Source organism: Rhineura floridana, chromosome 13 (genome assembly GCF_030035675.1).
Source record: "Rhineura floridana isolate rRhiFlo1 chromosome 13, rRhiFlo1.hap2, whole genome shotgun sequence".
Lineage (NCBI taxonomy): Eukaryota > Metazoa > Chordata > Lepidosauria > Squamata > Rhineuridae > Rhineura > Rhineura floridana.
The window spans coordinates 15,473,881-15,488,649 of record NC_084492.1 but is presented as its reverse complement, the minus strand read 5'-3'; the positions used below and the strand labels follow the sequence as shown (position 1 = coordinate 15,488,649).

Sequence of the window (14,769 nt, the reverse complement as noted above, 5' to 3'; positions counted from 1 at the left end):
GCATTTCTAGCCCACTTTTAATTGAATAATTTCAATCTCAGATTGGGGAACAAAATGATAAACAGAAACAATATACAAAAGTTACAAAATAATAGATTTTTGATGAGAACTGTATCACACATAAGATAATTATAGTCAATCTACACATTCATCTAGGAGGTATGGATTAAGTCAGTTCACATAAAATTACTCAAAAATCCCTACTTCAGGAACTCAGGTCTTCCTTAGCCCAGATACCTGAAAACGCTTGAGATGCTGGGATTTAAGACATTCTGTGTGTTGCACCACTGAACAACAGTCTATTTCATTCAGATGTTCTCATTTACTATCATTCACAGCCAAATCCAGAAAATTGTCTACCCACATTATGTAATTATGTTGAGCACGTTTTTAAGTACTGAGAGATGAGCAATGAGAAATGTTCATTCATTCGTTCATTCATCGCAGGGTGAGCCAACAAACTCAGATATTGCTGGACAACTCCCATCATCCCCCAGCCAGCATGGCCAATGATCAGGTCTAACCGGAGCTGTACTCCAAAAACATTTGGAGAGCACCACACTGGCTATCCCTGATTTGTGGAATTTATATCCTGCCACTTGGCTTTGCAGAATCCTTCAGGATGGCTAAGACATTTTAGGAACTTGGCTGCTATTCTATGGGGGCATTGAAACATGCATTACAAGAACACATTTATTTATTTATTTATTTATTTAAACTATTTCTATACCACTTAATATATAAAAAGATCTCTAAGGGGTGTACAGAACAGTAAAACAACTACAACACATATTAAGATTTAGCAGAGGAAGTATTGATCACATCATAAGAAGCCACCAGGGACAACAAGATGAAATTGGCTTGCCTTTCAACAGATCAACAGAGTGCAATGCTGCCCATAAGTAGCAGTCTTTTGGAATGTTTAGGTGTATTGTCGTGCATGTAAAGGATTTCCTCTTAGGCGTACTTATTGTTATGATGAAAAGATGAATCCAAGGTAGCTCTACTACACTGTGGTCGAAACACCCCGATTTTATTTTCAAGGAACTCCCCGGGAGCATTGATGTTGTATGTGAATCTATCTGTGAACATCATGTCCCCAAGACAAATGGGATTACTTTCGTCTAATTATGATGCTTAAAGTTCCGAATTTTCATGTATGCTTGTCTTAGGGATGTGTGACTCGCAAAGTAAGCAAGTTCCAAAATACAGAAGCTTGTTTGATAGGCTGTGGAAACAAATACAGACTGATCCAGTAATCAATCACACTGTATAAGGAATTCCAGACAATCTCTGTAGATTCAGGAGATTGTGCATAAAAATGTGTAATGGTTCAACCACAGTGCAACCTCTGAAGAATGGTATGGAAAGGACCATGGAATGCAGCATAGCTGCAACAGCAAGAACATTGTTATATAAGTAACTTATCAGTTTCCAGACAAATGAATCACTTATACACAACTGATGCTGCTGACATTATTGCTTCTCTTGCTATTCCCAAAGTGATATGCGTATCACGGTGATACTGTCAATTCACAGGAAAACAAAGAAGAGGAACAGGTCTGGGGGCCAAATGCAGCCCTCCACTCCTCTCCATCTGGCCCACAGGCCTCAAACCCTCCTGAGACACACCAGTCACAAGGCCTGTTTTCCTTGAGTGCCTTTGCCTGACTGGAACTCTGAAATGTTCTAATGTTCTGACTAAATTTTAATTGGGCATTTTAATCTTTAAGTAATTGATTTTATATTGTAAACCACTTAGAAACCATGTTGGCATATAAACAGTATATATCAGCAGTAAATAACAACAAATATTAATTGGCCTGGCCCACGCACCTTCGGCGTTTGGCCCTCGGAAAGGTTGCCCAGAAGGAAATGTGGCCCTCGGCGGAAAAAGGTTCCCCATCCTTAAAACTATAACAAAGAGGATCATTGGCCCTGAACAAGCCCTATGACATACGAGGAAGATGGCTGTTTTAGATCTCTGTATGAGCTCCTTTCTCTTACCTGCTGCCAAGGTGAAGAATGCCATCCTGACACCCTGTTGTACAAATGGTGCAGAGAACATGCTCCTCTGCTGCAGCCTTCTTCCAGTTCGATGTCTGGCTTCTTAAGGTTTCGGCAACGACGCTGTGGGAAAATGATCAGTTTTCCACTGATATTTTTCTCACTGCACTGCATTTCTCGCCGCTTCATGCCTGGGCCACAGGTGGCAGAACACTGTGGACAGCAAAGTATACCGGTGAAATTTATTTAAAAAGTGCTGGGTAACCAACCTCCATTTGGAGTATTAAAACAGGGTTTGTCAACATAGTGGCTGTTGGCACAATGACACGACATCCTTGAGGTTGTCCCCTAATGCCCGTGAAGTCTTCTCCCACTCAATGCTCCCTTAGTCATGAGGTGATGAGGGTGGCTACCTTTCTCTCCCTTGAAAAGTACACGTCACTGAAGGAGGAAGTTGGAAAAGTGATGCTCTTTCCCACTTCCTCTTTCAGCTCTATGTGCTTTTCAAGGCTCAGATTAATTCTACTGAAGCCAGCTTTTACCAGATACCTTGGGAAAGTGAGGGTTTTTTTTGGGGGGGGGATGATTGACCTGGGAGTGGGGAGGGGAGAGAAGGGACCTAAAGTGGTGTTGCCCAGGCGTAAAAAGGTTGGCGACCCCTGAGTTAAGCAGTTAGGGGCACAAGAATCTGACTTCTATACCAGGTCAGATTATGCCCATCTGTAGACCAGTATTGCCTACTCTGACTGGCAGTTGCTCTCCAAGGTCTCAGGCAGATCCTTTTAACCGGAAACACCCGGGATTGAACATGGAAACTTCTCTGCTGTTTACTGAATTCCCCTCCTAGCCTTTGCTTTCTCCATGTTTGTGACAGTTCCACGTTAAACACACAGATCTGCTGCCATCACCTCTCATTTTGCCTTTACTCATTAAGATATGAGGTGATGCTCAGTGATGCAATCCAGAAGAATCAGGAAAGGATTTATCTGTGTTTTCCTAATGGTCAGAAGTACAGAACCTGAAGCCCAGGGGCTGAATGCGCCCCCATAGGTTTCCTTCTATGTGACCTTCTGGGCTTTCCCCTAGGCCAAGTGCACTGCCAGCCCAACTCTGCACCCGCCAGCTTTTGCCTGACCGGAGTGTATCCTTGAATTGGGATGAACTGTGCTTGCCTAGATGAAGGATGTAAAGAGGTGTGTGTGTGTAGAAATCTCCGACTTTTGCATTGCTGTAAGGGTCACATCCACTGGTCTGCCCATGTTTGCCTCTGAAAAAAAGGTTCCACATTCCTATGATAGTCCCACATGCCCTACAGTGGGTGGTGCCTGTATGAGCTGCCCCCACCCAGCTCCAAGCAAGGAGACTTTTCTGTTCCATGAAGTCTGACCACACAGGAGACATAATTAATGGAGACATTATTGTTATGGGTTTGGGGGTTGAAATAGATGATCTCTTTGAGTCTCCTTCTAGCCTCTGATTTGGAATCCTGCACCTGGAGGTGAGAAACCTGCTCTGCTGATCAGATGAGTCTCAGATGAGATGGCCAGGTGGGCTAATGGGTCTGCCAAATGCCCATTAACTGGCCAGAGAGATCTTATAGCTATTGAAGCTCTTCAGGAAAGCCCCCCTCCCTCCTGCCACCAAAGAGAGGCTTGTGTTTTTAGTTGAGTCTGAGGAAAGCCTGGGAAATGGAGACAGGCAGAGAAGCTGGCTCCCTGCACCATGCCTTTAGGATGCCTCCTGTAAGCCTGATGGGAAAGCAAGATCTACTGGAGTGCTAATGCTTTGAACCCCTCCATCTTAAGCTCAGGTTGCAATGTGTATAAATAAATAAACCATATTTCATAAAGACGCCACAGACTCCGCTAACTTTCTTTCCAAGGAAACCAAACCCTGGGTAAGCACAGGGACCCCTGGAGATCTCTCATCGCTCGAACATTGGGGTGGTGCACAACACTAAGCCTCCAACTTTTGCATTGCTGAAACAGTCACATTTATTGGTCTGCCCACGTTTGCCTCTGACCCTTCACTTTTTGCCTCTTTCCCCACTACAGGCATTCAGCCCCTGGGAATGTGACCCTTGGGCTGAAAAAAAGGTTCTGCATCCCTGTGATAGTCCCGCATGCCCCACAGTAGGTGGTCCTGTGTCAGCTGCCCCCACACAGCTCCAAGCAAGGAGACATTCCTGTTCCTGACCACACAGAAGACATTATTAATGGAGAGATTATTAACAACAGATATTGTATCACCAGCAAATCATGACACTCCCTTGAATATAACATAGTTTGATTCGCAGGAATCACCCTAATACGCTCTGAGCCCTGTGTAGAGCATGCCTGTTGTTGTACCTCACTCCAAGCCGAAATCACCCACTGAAGCCGATCATTTTTTGGGCACCGTTCCAATACACAAGTCTGTTGCATTTCAGGCTTTGTTTTACCATTGCACATAATCTCCGGCAGGATTTTCAAGGTGGAGGGTCCTACACTTTTGCAGAAAACATCACGCTTTGCAAGGCCTCTTCCACAAGTTTTGGAACACTTTATGGGAGTTGGAGAAAATCTGATGTTAGAGACATTAAACTGGCACCGCTATGTCAAACTAGGGCAATAAACTAAGTAGATCTCAGCTGCATCCTGGGTTGTATATCCCACCCTTCCTCCACTGCAGAATTTAAGGCAGCATTCATGTGGTTCCATGCAGGTGCTGACCCAACCCACACTTGCTTAGCTTCAGCATGTTGGCTGCATCATGTGCCTTCAGACCATACTCAGGTCATATATTTGTCACCTTTGGGGCCCACGTCAGCACCAGCATGCTTGGGCAGCTGCCAGGGCCCCAGCCTTGGCACAGTTCACCACTGACACCTGCCCTGAACCTTCTTTTTAAGAAACAACACTGAACTTTCTTACCAGCCATGTTTTGGCTGTCATTACCCCCCCATCCCAACCACCAATATCTCAGAAGTTCATCAATGTTTGAATTTCCCCCATTGTTTTTTTTTGGGGGGGGGTGGCTGCAACTTAGAATCAACAGTACCACTAAGGTAAGCCCCCAAGGACTCCCTTTACCCTTAGAGGGCTCACCTTTGAATGCCACTGTGCCCAAGGACAATCTCAACCCTGCTCCCATCCTTAGGAAACCTAAACCCGACCCAAATCCAAAGTAGAAAAGGGGAGTAAAGGAAACAGCTGCTGCTAACAATTTCTCAATGGATGGGTGAAACAATAAAGGGCTATTCTAGATTACTCTATTTAGGCAGAACTGGAACCAATGAAATGGCAGGGCAGCAAATTTGGGCTGTACATTAGGAGAGAAGATAATGATAAGAGCTGTTTGGGTCTCCTTCAGTGGAAGTACTTAAACAGAGGCTGGATAGCCATCTGCCAGGGAAACATGCAATTGCAATGTGGATCCTGCACTAAGCGACCTCCGTGATCCTTCCCAGCTTTATACTTCTGTGACTCTTGGTGAATATGCCTGTCATCATCATCATCAACCACCCAGTCTCATAATATGTTCGGTAATAAATAAGGAAATGCTTCCATTTTCCACAAGGTCTCATTGAACAAAGGAAATCTTTTTTTCATGCTTCATCTCAACAGCTACAGTGTTCTCCTTAGGTTAGACTGAAAGATTTTACACCAGCACTTTGCATTTGCATTAACTGAAATGTAAATTTCTGACAAGTCTCCCTTGGCAACATTACAAAACAAGAAGTGTGTGTTTCGCTTCAGCTTGAGGGCTGTCAGACATCCCATATCTTTCCGAGACTCTCTCTCTCTTTCTCTCTCTCTCTCTCTGTGTTTTGGAATTTGCCCAAGGCTCTGTGCTACCAACCATGCTTCTAAGTGCAGGGATTTTTTTAACCGTACCGTGATATTAAGCTGCTTAGAATGATACACTATCAAAAGTAAGAAGACATCAGTCATTCTAGGTATTGCTGATAATCATCATACATTGAATGGGTGCTTTGGGGGGGGATGAATGTATGTGTACTGGTGAGGTAATAACACCTTTCTTTACATTCCCCTTCACTCTACGCCAACTATTGCTTCTCCCCCGTTGGTCTCTGGACCCACTCACTGCTGGCACGTGCAAGGGCCTCATCCACAACATGGGAACAGGTATGGCCCCACACACACATATACATTCCATGTGTTCAGGGAGCACACGAAGGAGCAATTTTGTATAGCCCTTTAGACATTCTTCCACGTTTGCCTGAAAATTAAGATCAGTTTTCAGAAGCTTCGTTTTTGATGCCATCTTGGAAGATTTGGTGATTGAGTACAAAAGCCCACCAGATGTTCACAGAGCAGCACAAGGCTGCTTTAAAGCCCTTTTGCAACAGCTGCACACTCCTCTTTGAACCTCTGGCTTTCAGAGGTTTAAAAACCAGCATGGGGCTGTTTGCAAAAGAACTTTCCCGGCAGCCCACAGCTGTGCTTTGAAGCCCTGATAATCAGGGCTTCAAAGTGCAGCAGCATCTGACAACATAGTGATGTCAGGTGATTGACAGAGGTGCTGCCCCACCCACCTGTCAAATTTGGCCCAGCAGAGGCAGGGAAATAAAGATCTGGCGTGGCAGCCAGAAAAGGTTTCCCACTCCTGGACTAATGACTCTTCTCAGCCTTGGGGTGAATGAATACCAGTTACTATGGGATAGCAGCAGGGAGGGCTATTGCATACATGCGCTTCTGGTGAGCTTCCTGGAAGCATCTGTCTGGCCACTATTGTATATAGGCTGCTAGCGAAGATGGATCTTTGGTCTGATCCAGCAGGGCTCTTCTTAGGTTCTCACCTATAGTAAATTCAGTGTGAGGTCATGCCAGCTTTCTCTTCATTACCTGAGACCATGGGCCAGGAGTCCATTCCGGTGGACAGTCTTGGTGATTACATGCCTGTATTTGGGCTGGAGTGGTTACTGGGCAGAGAGCATGGGCCACAATTTCCTCCTTCTGTAAAGCCTTTTTCTGGACACACTGGATCTGACGACTTTGTTGCCCTCCACCACAAGACTGGCTGCAAACACTCCATTCCCCTGTTGACCAGCTTTAAGAAAGAATGTCTCTGTTCTTTATGGATATCCAAGAAACAGACAACGAAATCAACACTGAGGCGAAGTCTCTATATCACCTTTGGTTATAGCTACTAGAGGTGCTCACATGCTACATTCAATGAGGGTACAATCTCTGTATACAAATAGTTGAACTGTACACTCATACAGTTTTTCACAGGCAGGCAACTGCACAGTGTATGTTCCTGTGTACATGATAGTGGAGTTATTCTCAAGTACATTTGTATTCAAATCAGCAAGTATACACTCTTCCACACAAACAACTTGTACATGCACAGAAGACCGCTTGTGTCTCTCTTCATTGTACTGTATGAACAAGCCTACTGAAATGTTCCATCAAGGAAGTAGCAGCTGTCCTTTGTGCATACATTGTTTGGAGTATATTTTTGGGATGCTACAGCCAAAAAGGTTGTTGATAGACAAGATTGTGAGAAAATCTATAATGGCAGGAGAGGCAGAAGGAAATACATATATTTAGTGATTCCCAGTTGGAGCATTCTGACCAGTCATACTTTCCCTCCTGTGGGAGAATTATCAAAAACATGTTGGCCATTCAGCATTTCTGATTACAGTTGAGATATATCCCAATACACATATATACAGTTGAGATGCAGCTTGGGGCCGATATATATCAGATTATATTGGTGCTGTATTTGACACACACACATTCACACACTTGCTGTCCCTCTTTTGCTTTGGATTCTATCCCAGTGGTATAATTCTTGATTCATAGATTACACCTACACTAACTAGTTTAAACCAATCTGAAACTGCCATTGACTGTCCTGTGTTTTCCAAGGACAGGAGTGGAGAACCTCAGCACTGAAGGCCAAATGTGGCCCTCCAGTCCTCTCTATCTGGCTCTTGGGACTCTCCCCAGGCCATACAGCAAAACCTTAAATGTGATTTGATAGCCAGTGCAGATTTTTCCCCCAGAAATTGTGCTACATGTTCATGGTAGGCAGCTCCACTCAGCAGCCTAGCTATTGCATTCTGCCCAAGCTTCAGCTTCTGAATCAGCCTTACATAGCGCACATTACAGTGATCCAATCTTGAGGTTACCAGTGCATGAGTCACTGTGACCAGGCTATTCCCTGTCCCATGTTATTCAGTGAGCGTCAAGAACCTGAGCCTCCCTAGGTCTAAATCCAACACACCAACCACTACACCACAAAGGCTCTCACCAAACTACTCATCTTTCAAATAAAGGAATATCTTGCTAAATACAGCAGCCTTGTAATTAGTGTATGGAAGATTTAGAAGCTACCCACTGGCAGAGGATTACAAAAATCTATATATAAAAAGACAGTGAATTAATCAGCTAACCACCAGTGGCCAAATATATTCTCAAGGATTTCCAAAGGCTTCAGAAAGGAAATAGTAGATATCTGAACTATAAAACAGAATACAGGGTAGATATACTTTGCCTATACACATTGCTAATTTTTCACAATAAGTTATGTACTGCCTACATTTATTTATCAAACATTTTATACCGCTTAATCTTCCTACATACATAAAATGTAAAAAGTCATCACATTGCAGTTTGCTTGGCCACAGACAAGTGGCACTGCAAACTGCAGTGATGGTGCTGGGTGGGTGAGGCATGGAGTAATCAAGTGAGGCATATGGCAAGGGAAGCGGACAGGTGGGTGACTGGCTGGCCAGCCAGTCAGCATGAGTGGCTGTTAAGCTAGATGAGTTGGTGCCTGGTGAGTGAGGTGGTAGCATGCCCTGGCAGCACTGGGGAGGTTGGAAAGAGGTTGAAGTATGTGGGGTTGCCATTCGTGGGGTTAGGTGGTGGGGTTGGTGCACAAAGCACGCAGAGGCAATAGCCCCTAATCATACTATATCATAAAAATGTAAGCATCACACTGCAGGTCATGTGGCCACAGATAGGTGGCGCTGCAAACTACAGTGTGACAACAAGCTTCTGAGGCCTGCAGAGGAGGCAGGCACGAATAAAGGGAGATGGTAGGTGGCGAGGGTGGTTGCTGGGTTGTAGGCAGGGTTGGTCCTCAGCCTGAAGGAGGGGCTCTCACCTCCTCTTCTCCCCCCTCTCATGGAGCAGTCTGTTCTATTGGTTGGCAGCAGGGAAGCCTTTCCCTCCCTCCAGGTAAGAGCATTTTGTTAATGCTCAGAGTCACTTGATTTGTGGGCTGGCTCGGCAATACTGCTGTTGCCTGAGGTGGGGAGTGGAAGTCACCCAGGCTAGCCCCTAAATCAGGTGCCTTTTTACAATCCCCCATTCATCCATGTGTGTGTGTGTGTGTGTGTTTGCATTACACACACAGAGAGAGACACATCTGCAACTCAGGACAAAATTTCATGCATTGTGAAGTGGGCTGGAGTCCCTGAAAGCTTATGCCATAATAAATGGGTTTGCTTTCAAGGTGCTACAATGCTCTCTGTAGTTTTTGCTGCAAAAGCTAACATAATTCCTCCTCTAGAAATGTCTCAGACGCCTCGCCACACATTCCTAGGCTACTATCAGATTTTGCCTAAAGAGAAATTCAAAGACAATTTTGGCATCGCCCCCTTTGGATGAAACATCTGACAATTTTTTTAAAAAAGTTTTAATAGGTCTAGTGAAATTTCTTGAAGAGGGATATTCATGTATCCCTTTGGATAACAGCCATTTCTTCTCAAATGACATAATTCTGTTTCAATATCTAATGGCCCAACAACATCGGAGTAGTTGTCTGGGGTCTTGGAGGACCCCTTGCTTTTTGGGGAGCAGGGACCCAGCAGGGTCCCTATGTTTCTAGCATCCTACGATCCGATCAGCATGAAAGGGAAGTGTATTAGCCACTGAGAATAGTCTTCTAACATGCTTTCTTGTCCTTTCCTGCTGATTGGAGCCAATCAGAGTGAAAGGAGGTGAGTCAGTCACACAGCCACCCTTTGAAATCTGCACCTACCTGAATTTTGCAGTGCAGTTCTCTCCAACCAAAAAATGTTTACAAAAATGCATATATTAGGAGAAAGTGTGGATTAGAATGAATATACTTGTGAAAATAACATACAAAAATGCATTATAATAGGAGAAATTGCTTGCAAAAAACTGCACACAAAAATGTGTGCGCTAGGAGAAATTTGCACAAAAATGCGGAAAACTTTTCATGAAGATTTATTTTTTTTAAATGATCTGAAATTGCTGCAGAAACTGAATTTAAGATTAGAAAAATGAGGAAGTGAGAGAATCAGAACTGACAGATCCTTCCATCTCTCACCCCTGATAAAGGCCAGCTGAACTTCAGGGGCATGTGGAACCACCAAATGTGCCCCATCAGAAGACCTCAGTGATCAGGGAGTCCTGTGTGATCAGGAGAGGGTTTCATCTGGAGAAGGTTCCAGTATGAGTATCTTCAAACTGAACATTTAGGATCCACACACCCAGCTTCAAAGTGCACTCAGAATTTCCCATCAGCATGCAATGATGATAGCTACTTGTGTGGCTTTTCCCGCCAATTAAAATAAATGCTATGTTCTAGAAGTTGCCAGCCACAATTAAAAGACAAATACAAACAACCCAGAGAAAGCTGAAGGAAACATAATAGAAGGCTTTTCTGTCTGCAAGAAGCAGAGCCCCTGGGTACAGAAATAACACTTGGCAGCAGATTAATTGCATGCAAAATAGATTGTTTGGCGAGGGAGGTTACTTCAAATTAGGTTTCAGACAATGTCGTGGCTCAGGGCTAGGCAATGAAATTGCTGTAGCTGACACACAATATGTTACCCCAATTAAACTTTATCTCTACCTTCTTGTGGTTTTGCTATAATTTCCTTTTGGAATTTATGTGCTGCATTTGTGTGTGCATACATTTGCCTATTTCTGTTTGTGTGCATAGATTGCACACATAGATTGATATAGAGCAGGGGTGAGGAACTTTGATCCTCTCGATGTGGCTGACCTGCAGCTCCCATCAGCCCCTGCAAGTAGGGCTAATGGCCATGGATGATGGGAACTGTAGTTCAGCAACATCGGCAGGGCAAAGGTTCCTCACACTTGATGTAGATATAGGTGAACACACACACATTTCTGTATAAAATTCTACCCTATTGGTGAAACATCATAGGGTATGTAAAGCATGTTACAAAGTCTAGATCAGTTGTCCTCCTTTTTTCCCCCACAGAACACCTGAACAATTGCTGAGGATCTTGATGGACCCCTTAATGATTTTTCTGCCTGTTGTGGCATTTGTAATGTGTGGATGCTGTGTGATTTTGAACTGATTTTTATTGCGTCTTTTATTTCTTATGTATTGTATTTTTTTATTATGATTTGAATCTGAAACAAGAATTTTGAACTTTTGTGGGCCTGTCTGTATTGAACACTGGAGTGGTTGTGGTGTAATGGTTAGAGTGTTAGACAATGACTTGGGAAACCAGGGTTCAAATCCCCACTCAGCCATAAGCCTCACTGGGTGTCCTTGGGCTAGTCAATGGCTTGGCTTAATCGATCTCCCAGGGTTGTTGTGAGGATAAAATGGAGATGGGAGAACCATGCACACGACTTTGAGCTCCTTGGAGGGAGGGTGAGATATAAATGTAATAAAATAATTAATAAATTGGCACAAATCTTTCAAATCCTCTTTCAACCATAATCTCCATCTTGGAGTGCATGTGTCATTGGGCCCTAGAATCTGTCATTATACCTCATTCTCCTCAAGTGGCCTTAATGTTCAGTAGTGTTCTCCATCCTGAAAATAGGTTCTTTTGGAAAGAAGCCATCAAAGCCCTCTCATCTCACTGAAGCACCTCTTTAAGCTTCTCCTTCATTGTCTAACCCTTTGGGATTCAAAGTTTCCTCAGACTGCTCTACAACACCCAGAGTCATCTGAACCAATAAGCAAAGGATGATCATCAGTTTAAGATGCAACTATAAAGCAGGGTGGCTATGTATCCTACTTTACAGAAGTCCTCTATTTGGAGGGCTGTCAGAGGACAGTCTTCTATTTGAAGTGTTCTCTGTTTGAAGGACTGTCCACTCCAAATCCAGTTTAAAGATGAAGAACTCTCTGAGGGATGAGCAGGGGCTGATGCCCATCAACAGTTAGCTCCTGGACAGCAGACTAAGCAGGCACACAGATGACCTCATCAGGCTTCCCCTCTATTACTCCATTGTCATGGACAGATCACCGCTTGCTGAGCTTTAGACTCACGGCAACCCTTTCCCTCTGCAGAGGTGGGGGACCTATTAAGTTGGTCCGCTCCCGGAGGCTTATGGATCCTGTTGCTTTCCAGAGCGCTCTGGGAGTTTTTCCGGCTGATAGCACTGGCGCTCCTGTCGAGGCCATGGTCGATCTGTGGAATGCGGAGATGACCCGGGCCATTGACATGATCGCTCCCGCGCGCCCCCTTCGGTGCAGAACTCAAACAGCACCGTGGTATACCCCGGAGCTGAGAGTGATGAAGCAAGAGAGAAGGAGGCTAGAGTGCAGGTGGAGGCGAACTCCTGACGGATGTAGTCATTCTTTGGTGAGTGCTTCCACTAAGTTGTATGTAAAAGCGGTTAGGGCGGCAAAAAAGTCATATTTTGCTGCCACCATTAGATCATCTCTTTGCCGCCCAGCAGAGCTTTTTAGGGTGGTACGAGGGCTTTTACATTCTGGCCCTCCTGATACTAAGGAAACATCGGAAGCTCGCTGCAACGAATTTGCGGAGCACTTCCAGGATAAGATTGCTTGCATCCGTCGGGACTTAGACTCTGATGTTATTACAGATGACTCCATTGAAGTGTCCAGAGCGCGGTCTTGTCCTTCATTGTTGGATGAGTTTCAGTTGGTGCAGCTTGAGGAAGTGGACAAGGTGCTTGGAATGGTGCGGGCGACCACGTCTGCCCTTGATCCTTGCCCATCTTGGCTGGTGAAGGCCAGCAGGGCTGTAACCACCGGCTGGGCCAAAGAGGTGATAAACGCCTCCTTGAGAGAGGGAGTAGTCCCTGGTAGTCTCAAGGAGGCAGTAGTGAGACCTCTTCTAAAGAAACCTTCTTTGGACCCAGATATTTTGAACAACTATAGACCGGTGGCGAATGTCCCTTTTTTGGGCAAGGTCCTGGAGCGGGTGGTCGCCGGCCAGCTCCAGGCGCTCTTGGATGAAACCGATTATCTGGATCCGTTTCAATCCGGTTTTAGGCCTGGGTTTGGCACTGAAACAGCCTTGGTCGCCCTGTATGATGACCTTTGTCGGGAGAGGGACAAGGGGAGTGTGACCCTGTTGATTCTCCTTGATCTCTCAGCAGCGTTTGATACCATCGACCATGGTATCCTTCTGGGGAGGCTCGCGGAGTTGGGAGTTGGGGGCACTGCTTGGCAGTGGCTCTGCTCCTACTTAGCGGATCGTCGCCAGAAGGTAGTGCTTGGGGAACATTGCTCGACACCCTGGACTCTCCATTGTGGAGTCCCTCAGGGGTCGGTCTTGTCCCCCATGCTCTTTAACATCTACATGCAGCCTCTGGGTGCGGTCATCAGGAGTTTTGGAGTGCGTTGCCATCAGTACGCTGATGACACGCAACTCTCCTTCTCCTTTTCACCTTCTTCAGGTGAGGCTGTTGATGTGCTGAACCGTTGCCTAACCGCGATAATGGACTGGATGAGAGCTAATAAACTGAAACTTAATCCAGACAAGACTGAGACACTGTTGGTGAGCTCTTTACCTGCCCAGATGGTGGATGTTCATCCTGTTCTAGATGGGGTTACACTCCCCTTGAAGGAACAGGTTCGTAGCTTGGGGGTCCTTTTTGACCCTTCCTTGTCGCTTGAGGCTCAAGTGGCCTCGGTGGCACTGAATGCGTTTTACCATCTTCGCTTAGTAGCCCAACTACGCCCCTATCTGGACAGTGACGATCTCGCCTCAGTTGTTCACGCTCTGGTAACCTCTAGACTGGACTACTGTAATGCGCTCTACGTAGGGCTGCCCTTGAAGACCGTTCGGAAACTTCAGCTAGTGCAAAATGTGGCAGCCAGGTTGTTAACGAGGACCCGCTGGTCTGCGCATATAACACCTGTCCTGGCCCGCCTGCACTGGCTGCCTATTTGTTTCCGAGCCAGATTCAAGGTGCTGGTTTTGACCTATAAAGCCTTACACGGTGTGGGACCACAATACCTTGTGGAACGCCTCTCCCGCTATGAACCTACCCGTTCACTTCGTTCAATATCCAAGGCCCTCCTCCGGGTACCAACTCATCAGGATGCCCGGAGGATTGTTATTAGATCTAGGGCCTTTTCTGTAGTAGCCCCCGAACTGTGGAACAGCCTACCTGTGGAGATACGCCTGGCGCCTTCGGTACTTTCTTTTAGGCGCCAGGTTAAGACCTGGCTATACTCCCAGGCATTTTAATGTTCAATGTGTTTCATTTAATTTTTTTTTTCGTTTCTTGTTGCTGATTTTATTGTAATTTTATTGTAATATTGTATTTTAATCTTGTTTTGTTCACCGCCCAGAGAGCTATTCGCTATGGGCGGTTTAAAAATGAAATAAATAAATAAATAAATATATTTCTAAATTTGCAACTAGACACAGAATTAGCATTAGGGATGTCAGCAAATTCTGACCAAAATGTGCTGCAGTTTAAATGTTTGTCTGTGGTCAACAATGGAAATCAGTCAAGTGAATATGATTGGTATTCATTCACATCATTATTTGAATACATAATTAATTTCATTTTTGCTTTGTTTTGATAT

At 45.0% G+C, this 14,769-nt stretch overlaps 1 protein-coding gene across 1 annotated transcript in view; it reads right to left on the bottom strand.

The window, feature by feature from the left end:
- Positions 1-14,769, bottom strand: part of ADAMTS18 (ADAM metallopeptidase with thrombospondin type 1 motif 18) — a 155,320-nt gene that overhangs the window by 5,619 nt on the left and 134,932 nt on the right. The window contains exons 18-20 of the mRNA XM_061594662.1: positions 6,855-7,059; positions 4,356-4,547; positions 2,008-2,220 (exon numbers count right to left, since the gene is read on the bottom strand). Coding sequence (XP_061450646.1) covers positions 2,008-2,220; positions 4,356-4,547; positions 6,855-7,059 — 610 coding nt within the window. The remainder of the gene's footprint in view (positions 1-2,007; positions 2,221-4,355; positions 4,548-6,854; positions 7,060-14,769) is intronic.